This window comes from Bolinopsis microptera, chromosome 10 (genome assembly GCF_026151205.1).
Source record: "Bolinopsis microptera isolate Bmic1 chromosome 10, MBARI_Bmic_1.0, whole genome shotgun sequence".
NCBI lineage: Eukaryota > Metazoa > Ctenophora > Tentaculata > Lobata > Bolinopsidae > Bolinopsis > Bolinopsis microptera.
In genome coordinates this window covers 2828719-2855825 of record NC_087081.1, presented here as the reverse complement: position 1 = coordinate 2855825, position 27107 = coordinate 2828719, and the positions used below count along the sequence as shown (strand labels likewise).

General features: G+C 38.8%; 2 protein-coding genes across 2 annotated transcripts in view; one reads left to right on the top strand and one right to left on the bottom strand.

The window, feature by feature from the left end:
• Positions 1 to 27107, bottom strand: part of LOC134821736 (crooked neck-like protein 1) — a 79265-nt gene that overhangs the window by 4268 nt on the left and 47890 nt on the right. Inside the window, exon 16 of the mRNA XM_063832478.1 lies at positions 27021 to 27095. Within this exon, the coding sequence (XP_063688548.1) occupies positions 27021 to 27095 (75 nt within the window). The remainder of the gene's footprint in view (positions 1 to 27020; positions 27096 to 27107) is intronic.
• On the top strand, positions 24393 to 25958 carry LOC134821737 (putative transporter svop-1). The gene has a single exon (XM_063832480.1). The coding sequence runs from the start codon at positions 24412 to 24414 to the stop codon at positions 25858 to 25860; it is 1449 nt and encodes a 482-aa protein (XP_063688550.1). The 5' UTR covers positions 24393 to 24411; the 3' UTR covers positions 25861 to 25958.

Sequence of the window (27107 nt, the reverse complement as noted above, 5' to 3'; positions counted from 1 at the left end):
TTTTGGCAGTTATTATTCCATCTTTGAGATGTGAATGGGGACTTACTGCAAATTTTGAAGCAGCTATCACAATATCAATGTATGGCTCTTATGCGCTGTTTGCAATAATGTTCGGAAAAGTTGTAGATACATACGGAAGGAAAACTGTGATTCAATGGTCGACACTTTTGTTGTTATTGGCAGCAATTTGTGGCGCCTTATCACCAAATAAGTGGGTCTTTCTTGCAACTAGGTTGGTGACTGGTGCATGCATTGGTATTAATCTCAGCTGCATAGTGTGCTACACCGCTGAGTTTGCTGAAAGCAAGTACCGAGTCATTGGTGTCCTAGCGTTTTCGTTAGGGACATGTGGTGCCTTCGGAGCAGTCAGCGGAGTGGCATTTCTAGTCCTAAAAAATGTTGGATGGCATTGGTTAATCATCATTGTATCACTGCCTGCTGTCCCTGCTTTAATCTTGATTCTAGCTCTTCCCGAATCCCCTCGATTTCTGTGTGTCAGTGGACAACAGGAGAAAGCTTTGAAAGCTGTCAGGACCATGGCCAAGCTAAACGGAAGAAAATTGCAGGAAAACATTAAAATGGCCTGTTTTGTTGACGAGGAACTGGGGTCATACACCAAGACCTTGAACAAGGACAACAGAAAGTCAACCATCGCCCTCTCTGTCATGTACTTCTGCAATATTTTCATCGAGTTTGGCCTGATAGTGTGGCTACCCCTGATGTACAGTGCTAACATGTGTGGAGCAGCTCAATCACCACAGCATAAATGCCAAAGCTTGACACAAGATGATCTGTTGAAGTTGACGATCGTCAGTGGAGGAAGTATTTTGGGTTCAACAGCGGCTGTGATTTTAGCACAGTGCATAGGCCGGCTCATACCAATTAGAGTGGCAAGCTTAATCATGTTGCTATCGATAGCAACACTATTTGTATGTGTTAATGAATCGTTTACGTTTGCAACAACTATGATTGCTAAAATTGTAGAGGCCTTTGTGAATACTACACTTTGGATCATGATACCAGAAAGTTTCCCCACTTGCATCCGATCAACAGCAACTGGTTTCATCAACAGTTGTGGAAAAATAGGAGGCGTTTTCGGGACGGCGTGTGTCTATTTATTGTTCTATGTGAGCCCCTACTCTGTGGTTGGTATCTTTCTTTTTATTTCTTTCGTTGGATTTGTGGGGACAATGGTGTACGATAGGGAGACTAAGTATGAGATTCTTCAAGAGAAGTGAAATAAAACATTTTAGAGACTGCAGATGTAGCGAGATCTTATTTGAAAAATTATAAAAATGTTGTGTATCAACCCCTGCAAAAATGTCCAATTAGAGTATCCCAGATGTTAAATTTCAAAAGCGATGCTAAATTATGTCAAAGCTTCGATCGTTCCATGTTTGTAGGTAAAAATCAGGGACAAAAGGATTTCTCGATTATTTTGGCCATATTCTTGGCTCAACATTTAAGAAATCTTTATAAAATATGCTTTTGGTGGTGGTTTTAACAAAATATGATACTCAATATTCGGTTGCAATTTCCGACCCCAACCATTGTTTAAGTTAAAGTTTAAATTAATTATAGATATTGAGTTTGACATAGGCACATTATATACACAGTACTCTTTATTATACATGGTCTCATGTCACGATACTTATTTGTTGATCAATTGGCTACTCTCTAACTTCTAAATATTGTACAAAAAGTGATTACGTACGTAATAATTTAATAATAATTTATAATATGTGAACGACCCCTAATGCAGAAACAAACCACGGTTAGAAGACACTACAGTATATCCCCCGGTTCACCTGCAGGCTGCACCCTCCGTGGGGTACGGTTTACAATTGCATTGTACGACATCCTTTATCCCACTAGAGTACCAGTATATGATAGCAATGATTACCGAGTAATGGTCTTCTGAGTAACAACATGTCTCATTTCTTGGTAAGGTAGGAGACTTTTTTTGAAGTTCAATGAACAGTTGCAGTTGTTGTTGGTCGTAAGCAGTAAAAATGGCTGATTAAGAGATTATAAAAGGGTTGCGTGTGGGCAGTTACTTCTTAGCAACCTTGTTATAATGGTATACTTAATACCCTGTACAAATAAAAAACATTTAAAAAATAATCTTTTATTTATATCCGTAAATTGATGTATAACATTGTTACCTCTATTGAGAAACTTAGCTTTCTTTCATAGAAAACACATACTGGTTCATCATGTAGTACTGGTAAATTACGTTTATGCTCATTGTACGTTTATATTTTGTCCCTATTCCTTTATTTTATGACCCACCACCCCAACGTCTAGTACAATACTATACGTCTAGTACAATACGTATTCAATGCTGTTAAATTTGCACTAAACGTATTATTCGAATTAAATTCACATACGAATTAAAAAAAAAAATTGCTGCATCTAAAAAAATATACCAAAATGTTCACGATAGTTGGCTTTGTATGGTGGAATATTGCCAAAACACGTGCTTCCCGCAACACGTGCGTGGTTACTGGTTAGTGACTAGCGTAGGTATTGACCAAGATCGCAAGGGGTTAAATTTAACTCATACTCGAAGACGTTAAATGAGGTAAACTAACTTCTCTTAATAAACTTGAAATCACTTAATTTCCTCCACAGTCTAGTCTATTTGTCGAGATTTGTAAGTTTGAGATTTGGAGTATAACGTCACAATTTACATATTCAACTAGATTATAGACTCGAGAATGCTGTGCGTTCCCACAGCCGCATTTTTACCGAATTTTCCGCGCATTTTTTGGCGAATTTAACAGCCCTAAAAATTAAAACTTGAAGTAGTAAATTGGCGAATTATTCGCATACTTTTTGAGAACTCTAAATACGCCGTACTTTTTGACAAAAATTTAGCGAATTTAACAGCCTGGCCCGTATTCTTAGGAAGAAAAGTTGTTCTATCCATCATTACATGTTTTTCATGAGTTTCAAAAGTAATTCCACTTTTCGATCTATTTAATGATACATCTTGAAAAACTTTAGACCCTAACCATAGTTATGGGCATGTCGTTCTTATATCGTTGTATGCAGCGATACCAAGTTGAAGTGCACATATCTGATAGAACGAATATCGACCGATAGTGCGACAAGGTGTAAAGTTTATATGCGTAAATTGATTTATAAGTAAAACAGTGTAACCTCTATTGAGAAACGTAGCTTTCTTTCATAGAAAACATCATGTGGTACTGGTAAATTACGTTTATGCTCATTGTACGTTCATATTAAGTCTCCCCGAGTCTGTTCCTTGATATTTTGTCCCTATTCCTTTATTTTATGATCCACCACAAGAAACATGGATAAAGATGACATAAAGGAAATCACAACCGATGGAGACACCACCATCGCCAAATATGGGTCAACCTCACAAGCGTCGGATGAAAAGCTGCTTGAACTGAACGAGATCTATGAAATGATAGGACTTGGTCCTGCACAATATCTTTACTGGACCTTAGCTGCTCTGGTGGCGTATTCTGACTATGCTGAATTGACTCTTCTGGCAGTTATTCTTCCTTCTTTGAGATGTGAATGGGGACTTACTGCAAATTTTGAAGCAGCTATCACAATATCAATGTATAGCTCTTATGCGCTGTTTGCAATCATTTTCGGAAACGTTGCAGACAAATACGGAAGGAAAACTGTGATTCAATGGTCGACACTTTTGTTGTCATTGGCAGCAATTGGGGGCGCCTTATCGCCAAATAAGTGGGTCTTTCTTGCAACTAGGTTGGTGACTGGTGCATGCATTGGTATTGATCTCAGCTGCATAGTCTGCTACACCGCTGAGTTTGCTGAAAGCAAGTATCGAGTCTTTGGTGTCCTAATGTATTCATTAGGTTCATTTGGTGCCTTCGGAGCAGTCAGCGGAGTGGCATTTCTAGTCCTAAAAAATGTTGGATGGCATTGGTTAATCATCATTGTCTCACTTCCTGCTGTCCCTGCTTTAATCTTGATTCTTGCTCTTCCCGAATCTCCTCGATTTCTTTGTGTCAGTGGACAACAGGACAAAGCTATGAAAGCTGTCAGGACCATGGCCAAGCTAAACGGAAGAAAATTACAGGAAAACATAAAAATGGCCTGTTTTGTTGACGAGGAACTGGGGTCATACACTAAGACCTTGAACAAGGACAACAGAAAGTCAACCATCGCCCTCTCCGTCATGTACTTCTGCAATATGTTCATCGGGTTTGGCCTGTTAGTGTGGCTACCCCTGATGTACAGTGCTAATATGTGTGGAGCAGCTCAATCACCAAAGCATAAATGCCAAAGCTTGACACAAGATGATCTGTTGAAGTTGATGATCGTTAGTGGAGGAAGTACTTTGGGTTCAATAGCGGCTGTGATTTTAGCACAGTGCATAGGCCGGCTCATACCAATTAGAGTGGCAAGTTTAATTATGATGCTATCGATAGCAACTCTCTTTGTTTGTGTTAACGATTCGTTCACTTTCGCAACAACTATGATCGCTAAAATTGTCGAGGCCTTTGTGAATACTACACTTTGGATCATGATACCAGAAAGTTTTCCCACTTGCATCCGATCTACAGCATTTGGTTTCATCAACAGTTGTGGAAAAATAGGAGGCGTTTTTGGGACGGCGTGTGTCTATTTATTGTTCTATATGAGCCCCTATTCTGTGGTTGGTATCTTTCTGTTCTTATCTTTCGTTGGATTTGTATGGACAATGGTGTACGACAGGGAGACTAAGTATGAGATTCTCCAAGAGAAGTGAAATAAAACATTTTAGAGACTGTAGATGTAGCGAGATCTTACTTGAAAAATTATAAAAATGTTGTGCAAAAGGTTCTTATTAGGGTATCCCAGATGTTAAATTTCGAAAGCGATGTTAAATTTTGTCAAAGCTTTGATCGTTCCATGTTTGTTGGTAAAAATCTATATTCTTGGCTAAATATTTAAAAAAATCTTTATTTAATAAGACTTTAGTTGTGGTTTTAGCAAATGATATTCAATATTCGGTTGCAATTTCCAACCTCAACCATTGTTCGAGTAAAAGTTATTGATTATAGATATTGAGTTTGACATTAGATACACAGTATTCTTTATTAGTATATATATGGTAATAATGGTATCATGTCACAATACTTATTTTTTGATCAATTAGCTACTCTCTAACTTCTAAAGATTGTCCAAAAAGTGAACAGGGTTTTAAAAAACCACGGTTAGAAGACACTACAGTATATCCTCCGGTTCGCCTGCAGGCTACACCCTCCGTGGGGTGCGGTTTACAATTGAATTGTACGACATCCTCTATCCCACTAGAGTACCGGTCTATGATAACAATGATTACCGAGTAATGGTCTTCTGAGTAACAACATGTCTCATTTCTTGTTAAGATAGGAGACTTTTTTTGAAGTTCAATGAACACGTGACTCTTCAGGTTAGTTTTAAACATTGAAAATTTGATTTTGAGTTATCGCCTAACGTTTGCAGTTGTTGTTGGTCGTAAGCAGTAAAATGGCTGATTAAGATATCATTAAAGGTTTGCGTGTGGGCAGTTACTTCTGGGCAACCTAGTTATAATGGTATACTTAATTAATACCATGTACAAATAAAAAACATTTAAAAAATAATCTTTTATTTATATGCGTAAATTGATGTATGACAGTGTAACCTCTATTGAGAAACTTAGCTTTCTTTCATAGAAAACACATACTGGTTCATCATGTGGTACTGGTAAATTACAAGTTATTGTGATGAAGAATTTATAGTAAAGTTATCACTCATTTGTTCAACTCTGTCGTAACACACATCCATTAGGCATTGATAATAGAAAACACTACAAAATGTACAAAATAGTATTGTACCAACAAAACTCACGTCGTAGAGTCCCGGACCCGTGACTGCTTCATCGCGTGTAAGAACATCACATATAATATATTATAATATAATAACGAAGATTTACAACACAATGGGCACGCAACTGGTACCGTCCGCGCAAAGTTTACATAATGGTGATATCCCATTATTCTCTCATCTGCGCTGTAATCGCACATTATTTCGACTAGCAGGAACCCGTCTAACCCTAAAGTGGTGTCAAGACTCGAGAGACTAAAATAATTATTGCCTATTTAATTCGCGTTTTTTACACCACTTGGGAGTCCAAATTTTGACATTAAAGAATTTGACCCAGTCAAAAAAGTTTCAGTTGTCTATCTTTTACGGTTTTTGCGGAAAGTCGCGTTAAAGTTGATGCCGTGGTGTCAGTAAAATGGCACGGATATATATCGTCTCGCTTTATATATAGTAAGATGCTCATTGTACGTTTGTATCAAATCTCTCCAAGTCTGTTTCTTGATATTTTGTCCCTATTCCTTTATCTTATGACCCACCAGAAGAAAAGTTGTTCTATCCATCATTACATGTTTTTCCTGATTTTTAAAAGTAATTCCACTTTCCGATCTATTTAATGATACGTCATGAAAAACGTTTTACCCTAACTATAGTTGTGGGCATTTCGTTCTTATTTCGTTGTACACAGCGATGCCAAGTTGAAGTGCACAAATCTGATAGAACGAATATCGACCGATAGTGCGACAAAGTGCGGTGTTAGGTCAACAGTGCAAATCTGCGCCCACTGCACTTATGTGTTGCATCTGTGTCTCGTAATACCGCGTTCTGATCGTATGTACATTTTACGAGTCCACTTGAGTTAACGTGCCTCCCCCTTACACTCATATGGATGTTATATTATGTTATGTGTAAGCACATATCAGGACTGTTAGTTCTATTCTGTGTGCCACATTGCGTGATTGTGAATGATAGATTTCGTGATATATAGTTGAATATAGACATGTAATATTGGTCGTTGTTCAGTCTGATTTGCAGTTGTTGTTGGTTGTAAGCAGTAAAAATGACTGTTAAGAGATCATTAAAGGGTTGCGTGTGGGCAGTTACTTCTGAGCAACCTTGTAATTATGCTACACTTAATACACTGTACAAATAAAAAACATTGAAAAAATAATCTTTTATTTATATGCGTAATTCAGATTCTTAGGAAGAAAAGTTGTTATATCCATCATTACATGTTTTTCCTGATTTTTAAAAGTAATTCAACTTTCCGATCTATTTAATGATACGTCATGAAAAACGTTTGACCCTAACTATAGTTGTGGGCATGTCGTTCTTATTTCGTTGTACACAGCGATGCCAAGTTGAAATGCACAAATCTGATAGAATGAATATCGACTGATAGTGCGACAAAGTGCGGTGTTAGGTCAATAGTGCGAATCTGCGCCCACTGCACTTATGTTTTGCCTCTGTGTCTCGTAACACCGTGTTCTGATCGTATGTACATTTTACGAGTCCACTTGGCAGATTGTTTTGCATTTAGAATTACGCACTTAAAACTGTAGTAACTAGTGCCAAATGTTATAATTTCGCTGAAGCTCAACTTTTCACCAGCACAGGCAGATAAATAAAGTATAAACAAACATGAATGAAGATGAAATAAAGGAAACACTAGCGTCGGATGAAAAGCTGCTTGAACTGAACGAGATCTATGAAATGATAGGACTTGGTCCTGCACAATATCTTTACTGGACCCTAGTTGCTCTGGTGGCGTATTCTGACTATGCTGAATTGACTCTTCTGGCAGTTATTCTTCCTTCTTTGAGATGTGAATGGGGTCTAACTGCAGGTTTTGAAGTAGCTATCACAATATCAATGTACGGCTCTTATGCACTCTTTGCAATAATGTTCGGAAACGTTGCAGACAAATACGGAAGGAAAACTGTGATTCAATGGTCGACATTTTTGTTGTTAATGGCTGCAATTGGTGGCGCCTTATCACCAAATAAATGGGTCTTTCTTGCAACTAGGTTGGTGACTGGTGCATGCATTGGTATCAATCTCAGCTGCATAGCCTGCTACACCGCTGAGTTTGCTGAAAGCAAGTACCGAGTCTTTGGTGTCCTAGTGTTTTCGTTAGGGATGTGTGGTGCCTTCGGAATAGTCAGCGGAGTGGCATTTCTAGTCCTAAAAAAAGTTGGATGGCATTGGTTAATCATTATTGTCTCACTGCCTGCTGTCCTTGCTTTAATCTTGATTCTTGCTCTTCCTGAATCCCCTCGATTTCTTTGTGTCAGTGGACAACAGGACAAAGCTATCAAAGCTGTCAGGACCATGGCGAAGCTTAACGGAAGAAAATTACAAGAAAACATAAAAATGGCCTGTTTTGTTGACGAGGAATTGGGGTCATACATTAAGATCTTGAACAAGGACAACAGAAAGTCAACCATCGCCCTCTCCGTCATGTACTTCTGCAATATTTTTATCGGGTTTGGCCTGATAGTGTGGCTACCCCTGATGTACAGTGCTAACATGTGTGGAGCAGCTCAATCACCAAAGCATAAATGCCAAAGCTTGACACAAGATGATCTGTTGAAGTTGACGATCGTCAGTGGAGGAAGTATTTTGGGTGCAACAGCGGCTGTGATTTTAGCACAACGAATTGGCCGGCTCTTACCAATAAGAGTGGCAAGTTTGATCATGTTGCTATCGATAGCAACGCTATTTGTGTGTGTTAATGAATCGCTTACTTTTGCAACAACTATGATTGCTAAAATTGTTGAGGCCTTTGTGAATACCACACTTTGGATCATAATACCAGAAAGTTTCCCCACTTGCATCCGATCTACAGCAACTGGTTTCATCAACAGTTGTGGAAAAATAGGAGGCGTTTTTGGGACGGCGTGTGTCTATTTATTGTTCTATGTGAGCCCCTATTCAGTGGCTGGTATCTTTCTTTTCTTTTCTTTCGTTGGATTTGTAGGGACAATGGTGTACGATAGGGAGACTAAGTATGAGATTCTCCAAGAGAAGTGAAATAAAACCTTTTAGAGACTGCAGTTGTAGCGAGATCTTCCTTGAAAAATTATAAAAATGTTGTGTATCAACACCTGCAAAAATTTTCAATTAGGGTATCCCAGATGTTAAATTTCAAAAGCGATGTTAAATTTTTTCAAAGCTTTGATCGTTCCATGTTTGTTGGTTAAAATCCATATTCTTGGCTCAACATTTAAAAAAATCTTTATATAATATGACTTTGGTTGAGGTTTTAGCAAATGATATTCAATGTTCGGTTGTAATTTCCAACCCGAACCATTGTTTGAGTAAAAGTTATTGATTATAGATATTGAGTTTGACATTAGACACAGTATTCTTTATTATATACTAGCAGGAACCCGTCTAAAGTGGTGTCAAGACTCAAGAGACTAAAATAATTATTACCTATTTAATTCGCGTTTTTGACACCACTTGGGGGTCCACATTTTGGGCACTAAAATTATTATTCCTTGGTCAATTTTTTATTTTTTCATACTGATTTGAAGACCATTAGAGCATTTGAACCAGTCAAAAAAGTTTAAGTTGTATATCTTTTACGGTTTTTGCGGAAAGTCGTGTTAAAGTTGATGTCGTGGTGTCAGTAAAATGGTACGGATATATATATATCGTCTCGCTTTATATATAGTAAGATGGTCTCATGTCACGATACTTATTTTTTGATCAATTAGCTACTCTCTAACTTCTAAAGATTGTCCAAAAAGTGATAACGTAATCAGGAGGTGACCGGGATTGGCAATTTTGAGCTATCCCGGTCCCGGTCAAATGCTGATTTATTTATTTTAAATGATCTCGGTCCCGGTTAATTCGGGATTCTTGGTCCTGGTCCCGGTCCCGGTCAATCACTCAAATTTGCCGGGATTTTGACCGGGATCTTTTACATAATTTCATTCACTGTGATTTTAAGTTTTTCCTTTCATTCATTGTGTATTTCATCTTTAAACATCCTCTGAGCCAAATACAACAATGTTTAAAATTGCTTAACAAGTTTGAGTAATAAATTATGATCATGAATTACAGTAACCAGTAATCGACCGGAATTCCCGGTACCGGGATTGGCAATTTTGAGCTATCCCGGTCCCGGTCCCGTCCCGGTCAAGTATATTTTGTGAAAATCGGTTAACCTCAATTATTAAAAAAAGTTAAGCAGCTACAAATATGTGAATAGCAGAAATGTTTTTGTCATCATAAATTTAATTGATTTAGAAAATAATATTTTGGTCGATTATTTTGACCATTTGCCCCTCCCCCCTCTGGACTTAACAAGGTGTTGTACGTCACCTCAAGATCGGGTGACAGGGGGCTGACCAGGCCAGAACTGGGTCTGAGGTCCCATGATTATGAGCCTGAGGTCACGTGACTGTGACGTCACCAGAGCATGTTCTCCGTTCCCCGCTCATTGGACCAGGTGAGCTTGCATGCTTGATGCTTGTGAATGTGGGTGTAAGTAGTAGTACAGCTATACTGTAGTTTATATCTAATTACCCCCTATAGAAACCGTAAATTTATTTTCTGACAGAAAGCTAGAAATTTACTTATAACCTATTTTGATGAACATTCCTGACCAAAAATTGCACGAGAAATCGATTAAAATTGGTTTCACAGCTCAACAATGCTTCCATATGCCTTAAAATCCATGTTTTATCGATAAAATCAACATTATGATCCTGTTGATTAATTAGTAACAGCCAACAGGTAACAAAATACAAATACGCAGAAACAACCATCATGTCACACCTACATTGCATTCTTAACAAGAATTGCGCCCATTGTTTCGTTTTGGCGGACGCTAGATTTCCATTCCACATTTACTATAAATTTAAGTATATGCTCCAATCAGCTCACTTTAATCTTCATGATAATAATATTGATAAATTATGCATCAAATACGGGAAACACTTGTATTGAAATTCAGTTCAATTCCCGTAGAACTTAACTTGTATCTGTAATTCAAGAAATTGTAAGCAAAGGTAAACTATACTCGTGTACACATCAATACACTACGCGTGCCACGTACAAATTGGGCGTATTACCTAATAGTAATATTATATGTACATTACATCGTATACATTAAAACACAGTCGCGCTGCGCATTCATAGATCACAGGCTATCTATACATCACATCTCCGCAGGCAATCCTCGCACACGCGCAACTTTTTCGTTGCTTGGTAACATACGGTAGTACCGACGACATGTTCGAACCCACCTACTGCAATCTCCAAAATCCACGTTTTTCTGCAAAAACCTCCATTCGTAACCTTCCACTTTAAATTTTTACAAAATGGTGGATGGAAAAAATAACGGATCGATTTCGAGTGACCAATATTCGTCGTGATGATACGTCATGTGTTCCTGATGTTTTTTTTATTTTTTTTATTTTTAGAGAGGCTGGGCCTGGTTGGCCCACGAGAGGATAGCATATGAATGCTTTGCCTACCTCTGGGGTATGGCAGTCCTGTGGGAGGATGCCAGTGGAATCAAGATGTGTAATCAAGGATGATGGTAAGTGTTGTGGGGTGTGTCATAGATAAACGCTTAAGTGGTGGTTGAGTGTGGAAGAGAGAGGCGAAATAAGACGGCGTTAAAGTAGTCGCTATGTTACACCTGTCTGGTCCAACTCCTCTGGCACCACTAAGCGTTTAGTGTGGTTTGTAAAGTTGACAATGGTGGAGATGTGTTGGTTGTCGAATATGTCATTGACAGAGAGGTAGTAGTCCCGGAAATATTGACCTCTTATTTGGGCAATAGCCGGGCACTGTCCGAGAAAGTGTGAGACAGTCTCCTCTTCGTCGCCGCATTTAGGACAAGCACTTGTGTCTGATTTGCGAATGGTGTGTAGGTGTTTGTTGAGGCCACAATGTCCCGTGATGAGGTGCACTGCAGTTCTATAATTTTGTCTGTTGTTACTGAGTGTAGTGTTGAGATTTTTGATGATGTTGATGTTTTTATGTCCAAGTGTCAGTTTAGTGTGTCTGGGACCATCAGTAATCCATGATTCTTGATTAAGTTTTGTGACTTTGTCGTTGATCAGGCGTTTGATGTAAGATTGTGGAATTGGGCAATTCAAAGTGGATTCACTGGTTGTACCATTTTTGGCCAGCTCGTCTGCTTTTTCATTACCCCACAATCCAATGTGTGCAGCTATCCATCTGATCTCTAAGGTGTTAGTGGATCCGAGTGTATTGAGGGTGTCGTAACAGTCTCTAGTAGTCCTACTCCTCGTTGAAGGTGAGGATATGGCTTGAATAGGGGAGAGACTGTCTGACCATATGATGATGTGTGTGTTTGTATAAGTTGATAGATATTTACAAGCTTCGATGATGGCAGTGAGTTCTGTTTGATAAACGGTGTTTTGGAGTGAGCCTCTATAACCAATGTTGTCAGCTCCAGGAGTGGTGACCGTGAAGCGTCGTTCAAGCATCATGGTTGGTATAGATAGGTCTCTCTCTGCTTTGGGTGGTATGTTGAGATCTACCATGAATTGTTTGTTGATAGTGGTGTGAGTTGTGATGGTACCTTTTCTGGGGGCGATAGTTTCGAGGGTTAGGCTTCCATAAGCTTGAAGCGTGGCTGTGCCCTTTGCTGCTTCACCTCTCAGGAAAAGTATGATATCTGGAGTGTTAGTGAGGTGGTTCAGTGCGATGAAGGGAGTACTAGGCATGGCACCAGACATCATTCTCAATGCCAATGCCTGAACTCGTTTGAACTTCCTCGCGTTGGTGTCTGTTTGGGTTGCTCTAATTCGTAACCTTCCACTTTAAATTTTTACAAAATGGTGGATGGAAAAAATAACGGAACGATTTCGAATGACCAATATTCGTCGTGATGATACGTCATGTGTTCCTGATGTTTGTTTCTATATAAACATAACTTTTATAATAATTCTTACGTAATAATTATAATAATTTTCTATTATCACTAGAAGCCGCACAGACCTACTATCTACACACAAACCAACTAGTAATTTTCATTACCCAAATTCTATGAACCAGTGCATCCCTAATTCATAATTCGTGTAACAACATCATGAAAAAGAGTCTGTTAAGATCTTAACACTTAAGATTATTAATGTAGATGCGATTGTTTTGCCTGACGAGCCTGTCACACCCTAATCTATCTATACTAACAAGCTAGTTAACGAATTTATGACATCTAACTTAGCTCTACAAATACATTATCTTTCGCCGCAAATTCACCGCGATTTTGCCTAGTTTGACTTGTAGACCGCTCCTCTATCGTTGTTTTGGGTGTCCGATCCAAAACCAAATCCTAGGGTACACGAGACGTGGAAGCCTGTGAGCGTGTTAGAGTCTATTAAGTGTTAGAGTCCTAGGGTTACACGAGACGTGGTAGCCTGTGAACGTATTTGTAAAGATATCCTCAATACATATGCAGTTACAAAGTGTGATAACCGTTTCAACAGGGGTCGAATTCACAAAAATAACATAATCCATTGATTTAAAGCAACCACCGACTTTTATTTTTACATTTTATTTTTACGAAAACCTACTATTTATTGTTACTAAAACAATAGGATATAATATAAGCATCTCAATACTCAATACTCAATATACCCAATATATTACATTGCAGAAGCCGACCGCAATATAGAACAGTTTTAGGTTCAACGTACAATTTTTATTTTTACATACTATTGTTACATTTTTTTGTTACGAAAACCTACTATTTATTGTTACTAAAACAATAGCATATAATATAAGCATCTCATTACTCAACATATTACATTACAGCAGCCGACCGCAGTATAGAACCTTTTTAAGTTCAAAAATTTATTATCAAATTTACTTACTTAGTTTTATCATGTTTGTTGCTACTATATAGTTATACTAGCGGGTTCAAAGGACAATAGACGGCGCGGAACTTATTGAAATTTTGATCTTAGAAAAATATTTTATTACTCTTTTATTATGTTGTCCTTTCAATAAAGTTGAACTATTAAGGGGTCGTTCACATATTACGTAATCAATATTTTGGCAATGTTTACCCCCCCCCCTCCGTAATCAACCGTTATCAAGACCGAACCCCCCCCCCCTATATTATTATTATTACTAATCTTGATAACGTAATCGCAAAGCACTTACTAAACGAAAATTGGTTTGAAAAACGAAAATTTTGATTACATAATTAACGAAAATTGTCCAATTGGTATTTCGAAAATCGGTAAAAATTAAAATATTGATTACGTAATCAACGACCAAACCCCCCCGCCCCCCCCCCGTAATCAACCGTAAGCATTTAAAACCCCCCCTCGGCTGATTACGTAATATGTGAACGACCCCTAAGCATGTGAACGAACCCTAAGCATGAACAAGTTTTTATTTTCTGCAAATATCAGTGTACTAAATTGTGTGAGTCCTATATAATAATGTTTCTTCCCGGTACGCGAAAATTACCTGCGTGATCCGAGCATCCCACTTTTGAAAGGTTATTTAAATTGAGTATTCACATACCTTATCAGACCTTATTTGGACGAACATTAAATGATGGGACATAATTATGAACGGACATTAATATGAACGCTAGAAGGCATTCAAAACCATCAAAAATCCGAATTTTTTTCATTTTTTTGACGTTTTTTATTTCGGCAAATGATTTTTAAATCAATTTTTTATACAGTAAGTAAGAATAGCAGTCGTTAAGCAGTAAAAATGTTAAATATGTGTACACGATCAGTTTCTAATATCACATATCATCTTCATCAAATGGGTTTTCGTGCATGAAATAGTCCATGCTTAAAGCATTAGTAATTCTAGCTTTATGGAAACCTTTTTTTAAATAAAACTACCCCGGTCCTGCATTTCAGTGAACTTAACTTTTACAAGCCATTCAGCGTGAAGTGGTTTTATCTTAGACAACTTTAGGTAAACCTTTATCACTTGGAATTTTCCTAGAACTGTTTCATTGCCTCCCCTGAGTAATATGAACTATAAAAACGTCGGACAATGTCCTTGGCAACACGATTTACCGTAATATCTAGAGGCTGGAAAAAGTTTGTCATTTTGGCGGGGACAACTCATGAACTATGTTGTTGAGTGCCATAATTCCGTTGACTTTTTCTGCCAAGTGACCATTGAAAACATCATATACTAGTAGAGTTTTCTGTGCCTCTGGCAGACCAAGGAGAACCTTTCCTTCGTTAACTTAAGGCACAATAAAGTTATCATAGTTGTCATATTCTGGACAAAAAGTTCAAAGTGGAAAAATGTTTGAAAACTTGGAAACTTGGACGGACCTTAAATAAACGGACTTTATTTGAACGGACATTAAGATTAACGTAAGGGCCTCCAGCGTTCAAATAATGTTCGTCCAAATAAGGTCCGATAAGGTAAGTAAAACAGTGTAACCTCCGTCCAAATAAGGTCCGATAAGGTAAGTAAAACAGTGTAACCTCCGTCCAAATAAGGTCCGATAAGGTAAGTAAAACAGTGTAACCTCCGTCCAAATAAGGTCCGATAAGGTAAGTAAAACAGTGTAACCTCCTTCCAAATAAGGTCCGATAAGGAAAGTAAAACAATGTAAACACATACATGATCATGAACCAGTAAAACAGTGTAACCTCTATTGAGAAACTTAGCTTTCTTTCATAGAAAACACATACTGGTTCATCATGTGGTACTGGTAAATTACGTTTATGCTCATTGTACGTTTATATTAAGTCTCCCCGAGTCTGTTCCTTGACATTTTGTCCCTATTCCTTTATTTTATGACCCACCACCCCAACGTCACGTAAGTTACTCCCCCCCCCCCCCCCCCCCCGTATAATTAGGAAGAAAAGTTGTTCTATCCATCATTACATTTTTTTCGTCAGTTTTAAAAGTAATTCCACTTTCCGATCTATTTAATGATACGTCATGAAAAACATTTGACCCTAACCATAGTTATGCGCATGTCATTCTTATCTCGTTGTACACAGCGATACCAAATTGAAGTGCAAAAATCTGATCGAATGAGTATCAGCCGATATAATAGTGCGACAAAGTGCGGTGTTAGGCCAACAGTGCAAATCTGCGCCCACTGCACTTATGTGTTGCCTCGGTGTCTCGTAATACCGCGTTCTGATCGTATGTACATTTTACGAGTCCACTTGGCAGATTGTTTTGCATTAAGAATTACGCACTTAAAGCTGTAGTAACTAGTGCCAAATGGTTTTCGCTGAAGCTCAACTTTTCACCAGCACAGGCAGATGAATAAACAAAAATGAATGAAATAAAAGAAATCACAAACGATGGAGACACCACCATCACCAAATATGGGTCAACCTCACAAGCGTCGGATGAAAAGCTGCTTGAACTGAACGAGATCTATGAAATGATAGGACTTGGTCCTGCACAATATCTTTACTGGACCTTAGCTGCTCTGGTTGCGTATTCTGACTATGCTGAATTGACTCTTCTGGCAGTTATTCTTCCTTCTTTGAGATGTGAATGGGGTCCAACTGCAGGTTTTGAAGTAGCTATCACAATATCAATGTACGGCTCTTATGCACTCTTTGCAATAATGTTCGGAAACGTTGCAGACAAATACGGAAGGAAAACTGTGATTCAATGGTCGACATTTTTGTTGTTAATGGCTGCAATTGGTGGCGCCTTATCACCAAATAAATGGGTCTTTCTTGCAACTAGGTTGGTGACTGGTGCATGCATTGGTATCAATCTCAGCTGCATAGTGTGCTACACCGCTTAGTTTGCTGAAAGCAAGTATCGAGTCTATGGTGTCCTAGGGTTTATTTTAGGTGCATTTGGCGGCATAGGAGCAGTCAGCGGAGTGGCATTTCTAGTCCTAAAAAATGTTGGATGGCATTGGTTAATCATCATTGTCTCACTTCCTGCTGTCCCTGCTTTAATCTTGATTCTTGCACTTCCTGAATCCCCTCGATTTCTTTGTGTCAGTGGACAACAGGACAAAGCAATGAAAGCTGTCAGGACCATGGCCAAGCTTAACAGGAGAAAATTACAAGAAAAAATAAAAATGGCCTGTTTTGTTGACGAGGAACTGGGGTCATACTCTAAGATCTTGAACAAGGATAACAGAAAGTCAACCATCGCCCTCTCCGTCATGTACTTCTGCAGTATTTTTATCGGGTTTGGCCTGATAGTGTGGCTACCCCTGATGTACAGTGCTCACATGTGTGGAGCAGCTCAATCACCACAGCATAAATGCCAAAGCTTGACACAAGATGATCTGCTGAAGTTGACGATTGTTAGTGGAGGAAGTATTTTGGGTGCAATAGCGGCTCATCACAACTGACAACAATAACACCACCCTTGAAGAAAGATCATTCAAGCTCCCTGATTATTGCACTGTTTACCAAACAGAGCTCACCGCCATCATTGAAGCTTGCAAATATCTCTCTACCTATACCAACACACATATCATCATATGGTCTGACAGTCTCTCATCTATACAAGCTATCTCTGCGCTTTCAACGCGGAGTAGAACTACAAGAGACTGTTACGACTCTCTTAATGCACTCGGATCCAACAACACGCTAGAGATACGATGGATTGCAGCACACATCGGATTGTGGGGGAACGAAAAAGCAGATGAGCTGGCCAAGCTTGGTACAACCAGTGAATCCACTTTGAAGTGTCCAATTCCACAATCCTACATCAAGCGTCAAATCGACAACAAAGTCAACAGACTGAATCAGGAAACTTGGTTAACTGACGGTCCCAGACACACCAAACTGACACTCGGCCACAAGCATGCCAAAATCATCAAAAACCTCAACACTACACTCAGCAAAAACAGACAAGATTACAGAACTGCAGTTCGCCTCATCACGGGTCACTGCGGGTTAAACAAACACCTTCACACCATTTGCAAATCAAACACCAGTGCTTGTCCTATGTGCGGCGACGGAGAGGAAACTGTCTCACACTTCCTTGGACAGTGTCCAGCTATTGCCCAAATTAGAGGTCAATATTTCCAGGACTACTACCTCTCTGTCAATGACATATTCGACAACCAACACATCACCACAATTGTCAATTTCGCAAACCGCACCAAACGCTTAATTGTGCCGGAAGAGCTGGATCAGACCGGGGTGACTTAAAGTATTATTTCATGTGCTGTCTCGTCTCGTTTTACTTTTCCAAACCCAGCTGGCATTTAAGCGTATCATTTTGACTCATATATCATCTTACACCATCCTCCACCAATCACTCTGATTTCACCGGCAACCTTCCCCAAGGTTGCCACACCCCAGAGGTAGGCAGAGCATCTCAATGCTATCCTCTCGTGGGCTATCTTGGCCCAGCCTCTCTTAAAAAAAAAAAAAAAAAAAAAAAGCGGCTGTGATTTTAGCACAACGAATTGGCCGGCTCATACCAATAAGAGTGGCAAGTTTGATCATGTTGCTATCGATAGCAACACTATTTGTGTGTGTTAATGAATCGCTTACTTTTGCAACAACTATGATTGCTAAAATTGTTGAGGCCTTTGTGAATACCACACTTTGGATCATGATACCAGAAATTTTCCCCACTTGCATCCGATCTACAGCAACTGGTATCATCAACAGTTGTGGAAAAATAGGAGGCGTTTTTGGGACGGCGTGTGTCTATTTATTGTTCTAATAAATAGCCCCTAATATGTAAGCCCCTATTCTGTGGTTGGTATCTTTCTTTTCTTTTCTTTCGTTGGATTTGTAGGGACAATGGTGTACGATAGGGAGACTAAGTATGAGATTCTCCAAGAGAAGTGAAATAAAACCTTTTAGAGATTGCAGATGTAGCGAGATCTTATTTGAAAAATTATAAAAATGTTGTGTATCAACTACTGCAAAAAGTTCCAATTCGTGTATCCCAGATGTTAAATTTCAAAAGCGATGTTAAATTTTTTCAAAGCTTTGATCTTTCCGTGTTTGTAGGTAAAAAACTATATTCTTGGCTCAACATTCAAAAAATCTTTATATAATATGCTTTTGGTTGTGGTTTTAACAAATAATATTCAATATTCGGTTGCAATTTCCAACCCCAACCTTCAAATTGTTTGAGTTAAAGTTATTGATTATAGATATTGAGTTTGACATATTATTATTATTATAAAACAGGATCTTACCGACAAAAATGATTCTTAAAAATACCTTAATGCGGTAAACTGTACCCTTGAAAAAGATTTTCCCAACATCTGTTGCATGCAGCTATATCTCTAATTTCGTTCAATTCATGCAAGTTGTCCATTTGCAAATTTCTACTACTTAAATCACTTCTTAAAACCGATAACAAGTTCATTCTAGGTCTCCCCAATCTACCAATGAATAAATTATCTGATTCAATAGCAGAAGAGAGAGCCGTTTGGGCTGGGGTGTTCTCCATACTCCTGAGAATGTGTCCAAACATCTTCCACCGCTGGTGTTCAATACGCTTGGATAACTTTTCAACTTTGCACCTTTCATACAATGCTTTGTTGCTTATCATACCTTTAGGCCATTTGATGTTTAAAATGGACCTGAGGTGTCTACGATGGAGTGTGTCCATTTTCTCCATGGTTGCTTTCTTAGGACTCCAACTATTTGAGTTGTAAATCAATACAGATACAACTTGAGCATCATATAACCTCAGCTTTCTTTCAAGGGAAATTTTCTTACCGGACAACCATACTTTTCCAAAGTTCTTAAAAGCAATCTCAGCTAGGATTCTCCTTCTTTGAATGTCCTTCTCAGTACAGAGTAAGGAACCTAGTGACTTGTTACTTCGCCATGGTTCGTTATTAGCTAATGGCTGACCGTTTGTGTCTTTATCAGATTTTTTCGCCAGGTAGAAGGTACTGAATTCAGTTTTACTTTCATTTACTTGGAGGTTCCAGTCTTTGAGAATCTTCTTCACTGTAGGAAGGAAAATTCTCAGTTTCTCGATGTCCTCGTCAGCAAAGTCCACAATCGTCTGAATATTCCCACTCAGTTGGAAAACCTAGTTCTGATACTGGTGGGTTTGGTCTCCCAGATACAGCTCTGAGGTGGTGTAAGGCTGCTGCAAGAATAAGTGTGAATAGCTTTCCAGATAAACTGTCACCTTGAAAGGCACCTTGAAAGTTTGACATAGGCACACTAAATACACAGTATTCTTTATTATGGTCTCATGTCACGATACTTATTTGTTGATGAATTAGCTACTCTCTAACTTCTAAATATTGTACAACAAGTGATTACGTAATATGTGAACGACCCCTAATGCAGAAACAAACCACGGTTAGAAGACACTACAATATATCCTCTGGTTCGCCTGCAGGCTGCACCCTCCGTGGGGTGTGGTTTACAATTGCATTGTACGACATCCTTTATCCCACTAGAGTACCAGTCTATGATAGCAATGATTACCGAGTAATGGTCTTCTGAGTAACAACATGTCTCATTTCTTGGTAAGATTGGATACTTTTTTTGAAGTTCAATGAACAGGTGACTCTAAGGTTAGTTATAACATTGAAAATTTGATTTCGAGTTAACGTGCCCCACCCCCCCCCCCCCCCACCCCCCCCCCCCTTACTTGTACACTCATACAAAAGTTATATTATGTTATGTGTAAACACATATCAGGACTGTTAGTGTTATGGCCACATGTAATATAGGTCGTTGTTCAGTCTGCTTTGCAGTTGTTGTTGGTTGTAAGCATTAAAAATGGCTGATTAAGAGATCATTTAAGGGTTGCGTGTGGGCAGTTTGTTCTGGGCAACCTTGTTATTATGCTACTAGTGTAACCCGGCCTTCGGACGGGATTTCACTGCCGCAGTTAAAAAGGATAGGAGTAATTATCCACTGAGTCAAAACCCGCATTAGGTGAGCAATTCTCCCATATCCACAAAGTTGGCAAACCCAACAGATATCTGGGAGGAAATTTGGGAAGAATGAGGAAATTTTTGGCATCTGAGAGGAAATTTCTTGGTTAGCGACTGACAATTGCAGTCCGCAAAGAGCAGTTCAATCATTGGGTATCGAGAGGAAATTTTTCCTCTCTAAATGACTTAAAATTCGTGCCATCTTTAATTTTAATTTGTCCAATGTTTTGAATCCAAAATATTACCGAGTGTCTAATCAACTACTTTGAACCTTCTCTATTGATATCCTATTGGTCTATCATATAATCCAGTTAAAAATTTTCCGGAGGCTGCACCCTTAAAATATTACTAATAACCAAGTGTCTAATCAACTGTTTTGAACCTTCTGTATTGATATCCTATTGGTCTATCATATAATCCAGTTAAAAATTTTCCGGATGCTGCGCCCCCTGCCCCCTTAAAATATTACTAATAACCAAGTGTCTAATCAACTGTTTTGAACCTTCTGTATTGATATCCTATTGGTTTAGCTTATGATGCGATGCAGTTAAAAATTTTCCGGAGGCTGCACCCCTTAAAATATTACTAATAACCAAGTGTCTAATCAATTGTTTTGAACCTTCTGTATTGATATCCTATCGGTTTAGCATATAATCCAGTTAACATTTTCCGGGGGCTGCGCCCCCGAGCCTCTGCCGCAGTAGCCTCCTCGCCCACCCCTTTTAAAAATCCTGCGCACGCCCCTGTTGGGAAAGTAACTTAGCCGCTGCGAGCGAAGCGAGTGGGCCACAGAAGAGTCTGAAAATGGGTTTGGGAGGAAATTGGCAATTGCCAATTCTATTCGAAGTGCCCTCACGTATCCAATAGTATCTTAAACAATAATCTCATAATCAGTTCTTTCTTGTGGATAATTAAGTCATTATTAGGCACCACATTCCATGATCATCAGGTCCGAACACCGACTATAACACTTAATCACTCCCGTCTTCAACCGCTTTCCATTTTTATTTAAATCGATTTAGAAATTAACCCTTGTTAACTCCTCACCACACCCGCCAATTATATTTGAAAACAAGCATAACATTGTCGTATGAAAGTATGAACTCTCTCTGCAGTCTTAACAGACCCCAAACACTAACAGTGCCCCCTCTCCTAATAAGCTTAGGGTATAACATTACAGCGAATCTTACCCGGAAAACCCAATTATGACGCTACTTATGCAGCTACATATGCAGTAATGGGAGAGAGAGCGAGCTCCATAATTCTTACCGTTTTCTTGATAAAGCTGCTCAAGCCATTTTATGTAACATTTGTGGTACAAAACTATCAATTAAACCACTTACCACCGACCGATTTAAAAAAACTTTACCATTTGGCTTCCTCATATTTTAGTCGGCACTATACCGAAAAAACCAGCCCCGTAACTCTTACCGTTTTCTTGATTAAGCCGTTCGGAAATTACACACACACAGAAAACACACAGAAAACACACATTCTGAGATTATTGTTTAAGATACTTAATACCCTGTACAAATAAAAAACATTGAACAAAGAAATTGTTATTAATATGCGTATATTGATGTATACTGTATAGCAGTGTAACCTCTATTGAGAAACGTAGCTTTCTTTCATAGAAAACATCATTACATGTAGTGCTGGTAAATAACGTTTATATGCTCATCGTTCGTTTATATAAAGTCCCCCCAAGTGTGTTCCTTGATATATTGTCCCTATTCCTTTATTTTATGACCCACCACCCCAACGTCACCTACAGTACTCAGCACCAAATCCCGTATTCTTAGGAAGAAAAGTTGTACTATTATATACATCATTACTTGTTTTTCCTGAGTTTTAAAAGTAATTCCACTCTCCGATCTATTTAATGATACGTCATGAAAAACTTTTGACCCTGACCATAGTTATGGGCATGTCGTTCTTATCTCGTTGTACACAGCGATACCTGAAGTTGAAATGCACAAATCTGATAGAACGAATATCGGCTAATTGTGCGAAAAAGTTGATAGCAGTGTTAGGTCAATAACAGTGTTAGGTCAATAGAGCGAATCTGAGCCCACTGCGCAGATTTAAGTTCGATGAACAGGTGACTCTCCAGGTTAGTTATAACCATTGGAAATTTGATTTTAAGTTATCGACTAACGTGCCCCCCCCCCCCCCCCCGTACATTCTTGTAACGACTGTTATATTTCTATTGATTGAAACGAGCTAGGGACTAATGATGAAATGTAACCGGAATGTGTTAAGTGTAAATGTGCCACATGGCGTGAATGTGAATGATAGATTAGTGATATATAGTTAAACTTAAATGTATACATTTGATATATTTTGTTGTTCAGTCTGTTTTGCAGTTGTTGTTTGTCGTAAGCAGTAAAAATGGCTGATTAAGAGATCATTAAAGGGTTACGTTTATGCTGATTGTTCGTTTATATTAAGTCTCCCAAGTCTGTTCCTTGATATTTTGTCCCTATTCCTTCATCATATGACCCACCAGTGCACCACTCCAACGTCACATACAGTACTCGGCACCCGAACCCCGTATTTTTAGGAACAAAAATTGTTCTATCCATCATTACATGTTTTTCCTGAGTTTTAAAAGTAATTCCACTTTCCGATCTATTTAATGATACGTCATGAAAAATGTTTGACCCTAACCATAGTTATGGGCATGTCGTTCTTATCTCGTTGTACACAGCGATACCAAGTTGAAGTGCACAAATCTGATAGAACGAATATCGGTCGATAGTGCGAGAAAGTGCGGTATTATGTCAATAGAGCAAATCCGCATCCACTGCACTTAGGGGTCGTTCACATATTACGTAATCAGCAGAGGGGGGGTTTTAAATGCTTACGGTTGGTTACGGGGGGGGGGGGGGGGGGGGGGGGGGCGGGGTGGGGTTTGGTCTTACGTAATCAACATTTTAATTTTTTACCGATTTCGAAAGACCAATTGGATAATTTTCGTTAATTATGTAATCAAAATTTTCGGTTTTTAAACCAATTTTCGTTTAGTAAGTGCTTTGCGATTATTTCATTCATTAATCCGTTGTGATAACTTTTAATAAATAAATGGCTTAACATGAACATGTAATAGATAGTAATAAAATTAAATCAGTAATAAAATTATTAAACCAGTAATAAAATTAAATCAACGACAAAATTAAATCAACGACAAAATTACACAATATCTATACGTTTAAGAACATAGAGGTCTTTCAAAGCAGCTCTTACAGCGGGTAGTGTCTTCATGCTTGTTAACTGACCAAATTTAGTCAGGGCTTCGACGTAGGTCAGGTTTGCAGCTCTGTGCCTAACCATTAACGCTGCAGCTTCTCTTGAACGACAGTTCACCCCCGGGACCGTTTTCGCGTAAGTTTGAAGTCTAATCTTGATTACGTAATATAGTTATATAGGGGGGGGGGGGGGGGGGGGGGGGGTTCGGTCTTGATTACGGTTAATTACGGAGGGGGGAGGGGGGGGGGGGGGGGGTAAAAATTGCCAAAATATTGATTACGTAATATGTGAACGACCCCTTATGTGTTGCCTCTGTGTCTCGTAACACCGCGTTCTGATCGTATGTACATTTTACGAGTCCACTTGGCAGATTGTTTTGCATTTAGAATTACGCACTTAAAACTGTAGTAACTAGTGCCAAACGTTTTAATTTGCTGAAGCTCAACTTTTCACCAGCACAGGCAGATAAATAAACAATCATGGATGAAGATGAAATAACAGAAATCACAACCGATGGAGACACCACCAATACCATCGCCAAATATGGGTCAACCTCACAAGCGTCGGATGAAAAGCTGCTTGAACTGAACGAGATCTATGAAATGATAGGACTTGGTCCTGCACAATATCTTTACTGGACCTTAGTTGCTCTGGTGGCGTATTCTGACTATGCTGAATTGACTGTTATGGCAGTTATTCTTCCTTCTTTGAGATGTGAATGGGGACTAACTGCAGGTTTTGAAGCAGCTATCACAATATCAACGTATGGCTCTTACGCACTGTTTGCAATTATGTTCGGGAAAGTTTCAGACATATACGGAAGGAAAACTGTGATTCAATGGTCGACACTTTTATTGTTATTTGCAGCAATTGGTGGCGCCTTATCGCCAAATAAGTGGGTCTTTCTTGCAACTAGGTTGGTGACTGGTGCATGCATTGGTATTAATCTCAGCTGCATAGTCTGCTACACCGCTGAGTTTGCTGAAAGCAAGTATCGAGTCTATGGAGTCCTAGGGTTTATTTTTGGGGCACATGGTAGCATAGGAATAGTCAGCGGAGTGGCATTTCTAGTCCTAAACAATGTTGGATGGCAGTGGTTGATCATTATTGTCTCATTGCCTGCCATCCCTGCTTTAATCTTGATTCTTGCTCTTCCTGAATCCCCTCGATTTCTTTGTGTCAGTGGACAACAGGAAAAAGCTATGAAAGCTGTCAGGACCATGGCCAAGCTAAACAGAAGAGAGTTACAAAAAGACATACGAATGGCCTGTTTTAATGATGAAAAATTGGGGTCATACACCAAAATCTTGAACAAGGACAACAGAAAGTCAACCATCGCCCTCTCCGTCATGTACTTCTGCGACATCTTCATTGGGTTTGGCCTGATAGTGTGGCTACCTCTCATTTATAGTGCTAACATGTGCGGAGACGTTAAAACAGCACAACATGAAAATACATGCCAAAGCTTGACCCAAGGTGATCTCTTGAAGTTAACGATTGCCACTGTAGCAAGTCTTTCGGGTTCAATAGCGGCTGTGATTTTAGTGCCACGCATTGGCCGGCTCATACCGATGAGAGTGGCAACTTTTATCATGTTGCTATCGATAGCAACTCTCTTTGTTTGTGTTAACGATTCGTTCACTTTTGCAACAACGATAATCGCTAAAATTGTCGAGACCTTTGTGAATACCACACTTTGGATCATGATACCAGAAAGTTTCCCCACTTGCATCCGATCTACAGCAACTGGTTTCATCAACAGTTGTGGAAAAATAGGAGGCGTTTTCGGGACGGCGTGTGTCTATTTATTGTTCTATGTGAGCCCCTACTCTGTGGTTGGTATCTTTCTTTTCATTTCTTTCGTTGGATTTGTGGGGACAATGGTGTACGATAGGGAGACTAAGTATGAGATTCTCCAAGAGAAGTAAAATAAAACATTTTAGAGACTTTCATTTTATTTCATTTCAAATGATATTTAATTTTGTTAAAGCTTTGATCGCTCCATGAGGGCTTGCAAGTAAAAACTTAATTTTTTTGCTTGAAATTTAAAAAATCTTTATAGTTTACCAAACTGAAGTCAGAAATTGAAACATGAGTTTGATAGGTGCGGCTTATCCTCAGCGACTTGAGAATTAAACCACAACTTCGTGCTGTGAACCTACTCAGGATAATCCTCATTATCCTGAGAATTGAGATCCATACTTAATTTCTAATCGTCAACTCGGAACTGAGGATAACCCTCAGCTGCTACTTTATCTGGACCTCGGGATTTAAAAGTAATCCCACATCCAAATATGGCTCGGTTCACCAAAATTTACCATAAATGTTAGGCTTTGTAGTTTAAGTTGAGCCGTAGTTTTAGCTAGTTTTAGCTACTGCTAGCAGTGCAGTATTTCTACTTTCTAGTTTCTACGTATGTTTTATTGCAAATTTCTCGGAGACGATTAATTGAAAAGTCTGATCATACTGAGGAAGAACCACGATTTTTATGTTACTAGCCGTAGTCTAATTTAAGCCGTATGTTGTATTTTCTATATTTAAACGTACTTAACGTAGACAATTTTGGCCGGGGCCGGGTCCCGGTCGACCACTGACTATAGCCCATATATGAGACAAGAGTAACACTATCTTAGGGGGTGAGGAGAGTTAGGCTAGGACTTTTCGGACTACATTAAATCAATTCCTTCTGTAATGTCCTCAATAAATGTATATTTGTAGTGTTGTAATCAGTTAAAAACAAATAGAGATATCAGTATGTTTGTTCTAGTTACGTTCTAGAATGTTACCATCAGATAAAGTGCTGTAACTGTAAGTGAGACCCATCTGTTTTGTGTCTTTAAATTTACAAGGTTTCAAAAAACGTCGTAACGTGTTCTTGATGGTCGACATAAGACGCAGCATTTGTATTTGGTCTCAACTGTCATTCTCAAGTGAAATCATATTGATTAATTTCGATTTTAGCGAAAATTTATGCCACAATATTACGCAATACGGAAATAGAGTTAACAGTTGCACTTAAACAGATATAAAGTCTTGATTCATAAATGTGATTAAAACTGGGAGAACGGTTATATTAAGCTAAACTCACCTTTTCTTTTTCCTTCCTCACTATTTCATCTTGTCTTTGTTTTTTCTCACGCAGCAGCGTTTCTTTATCATCAATCTGCAAAAATAG

Bases quoted from the DNA above. Each gene is read 5' to 3' on its own strand.
- LOC134821737 (XM_063832480.1), top strand. From the start codon at position 24,412: ATGGATGAAGATGAAATAACAGAAATCACAACCGATGGAGACACCACC.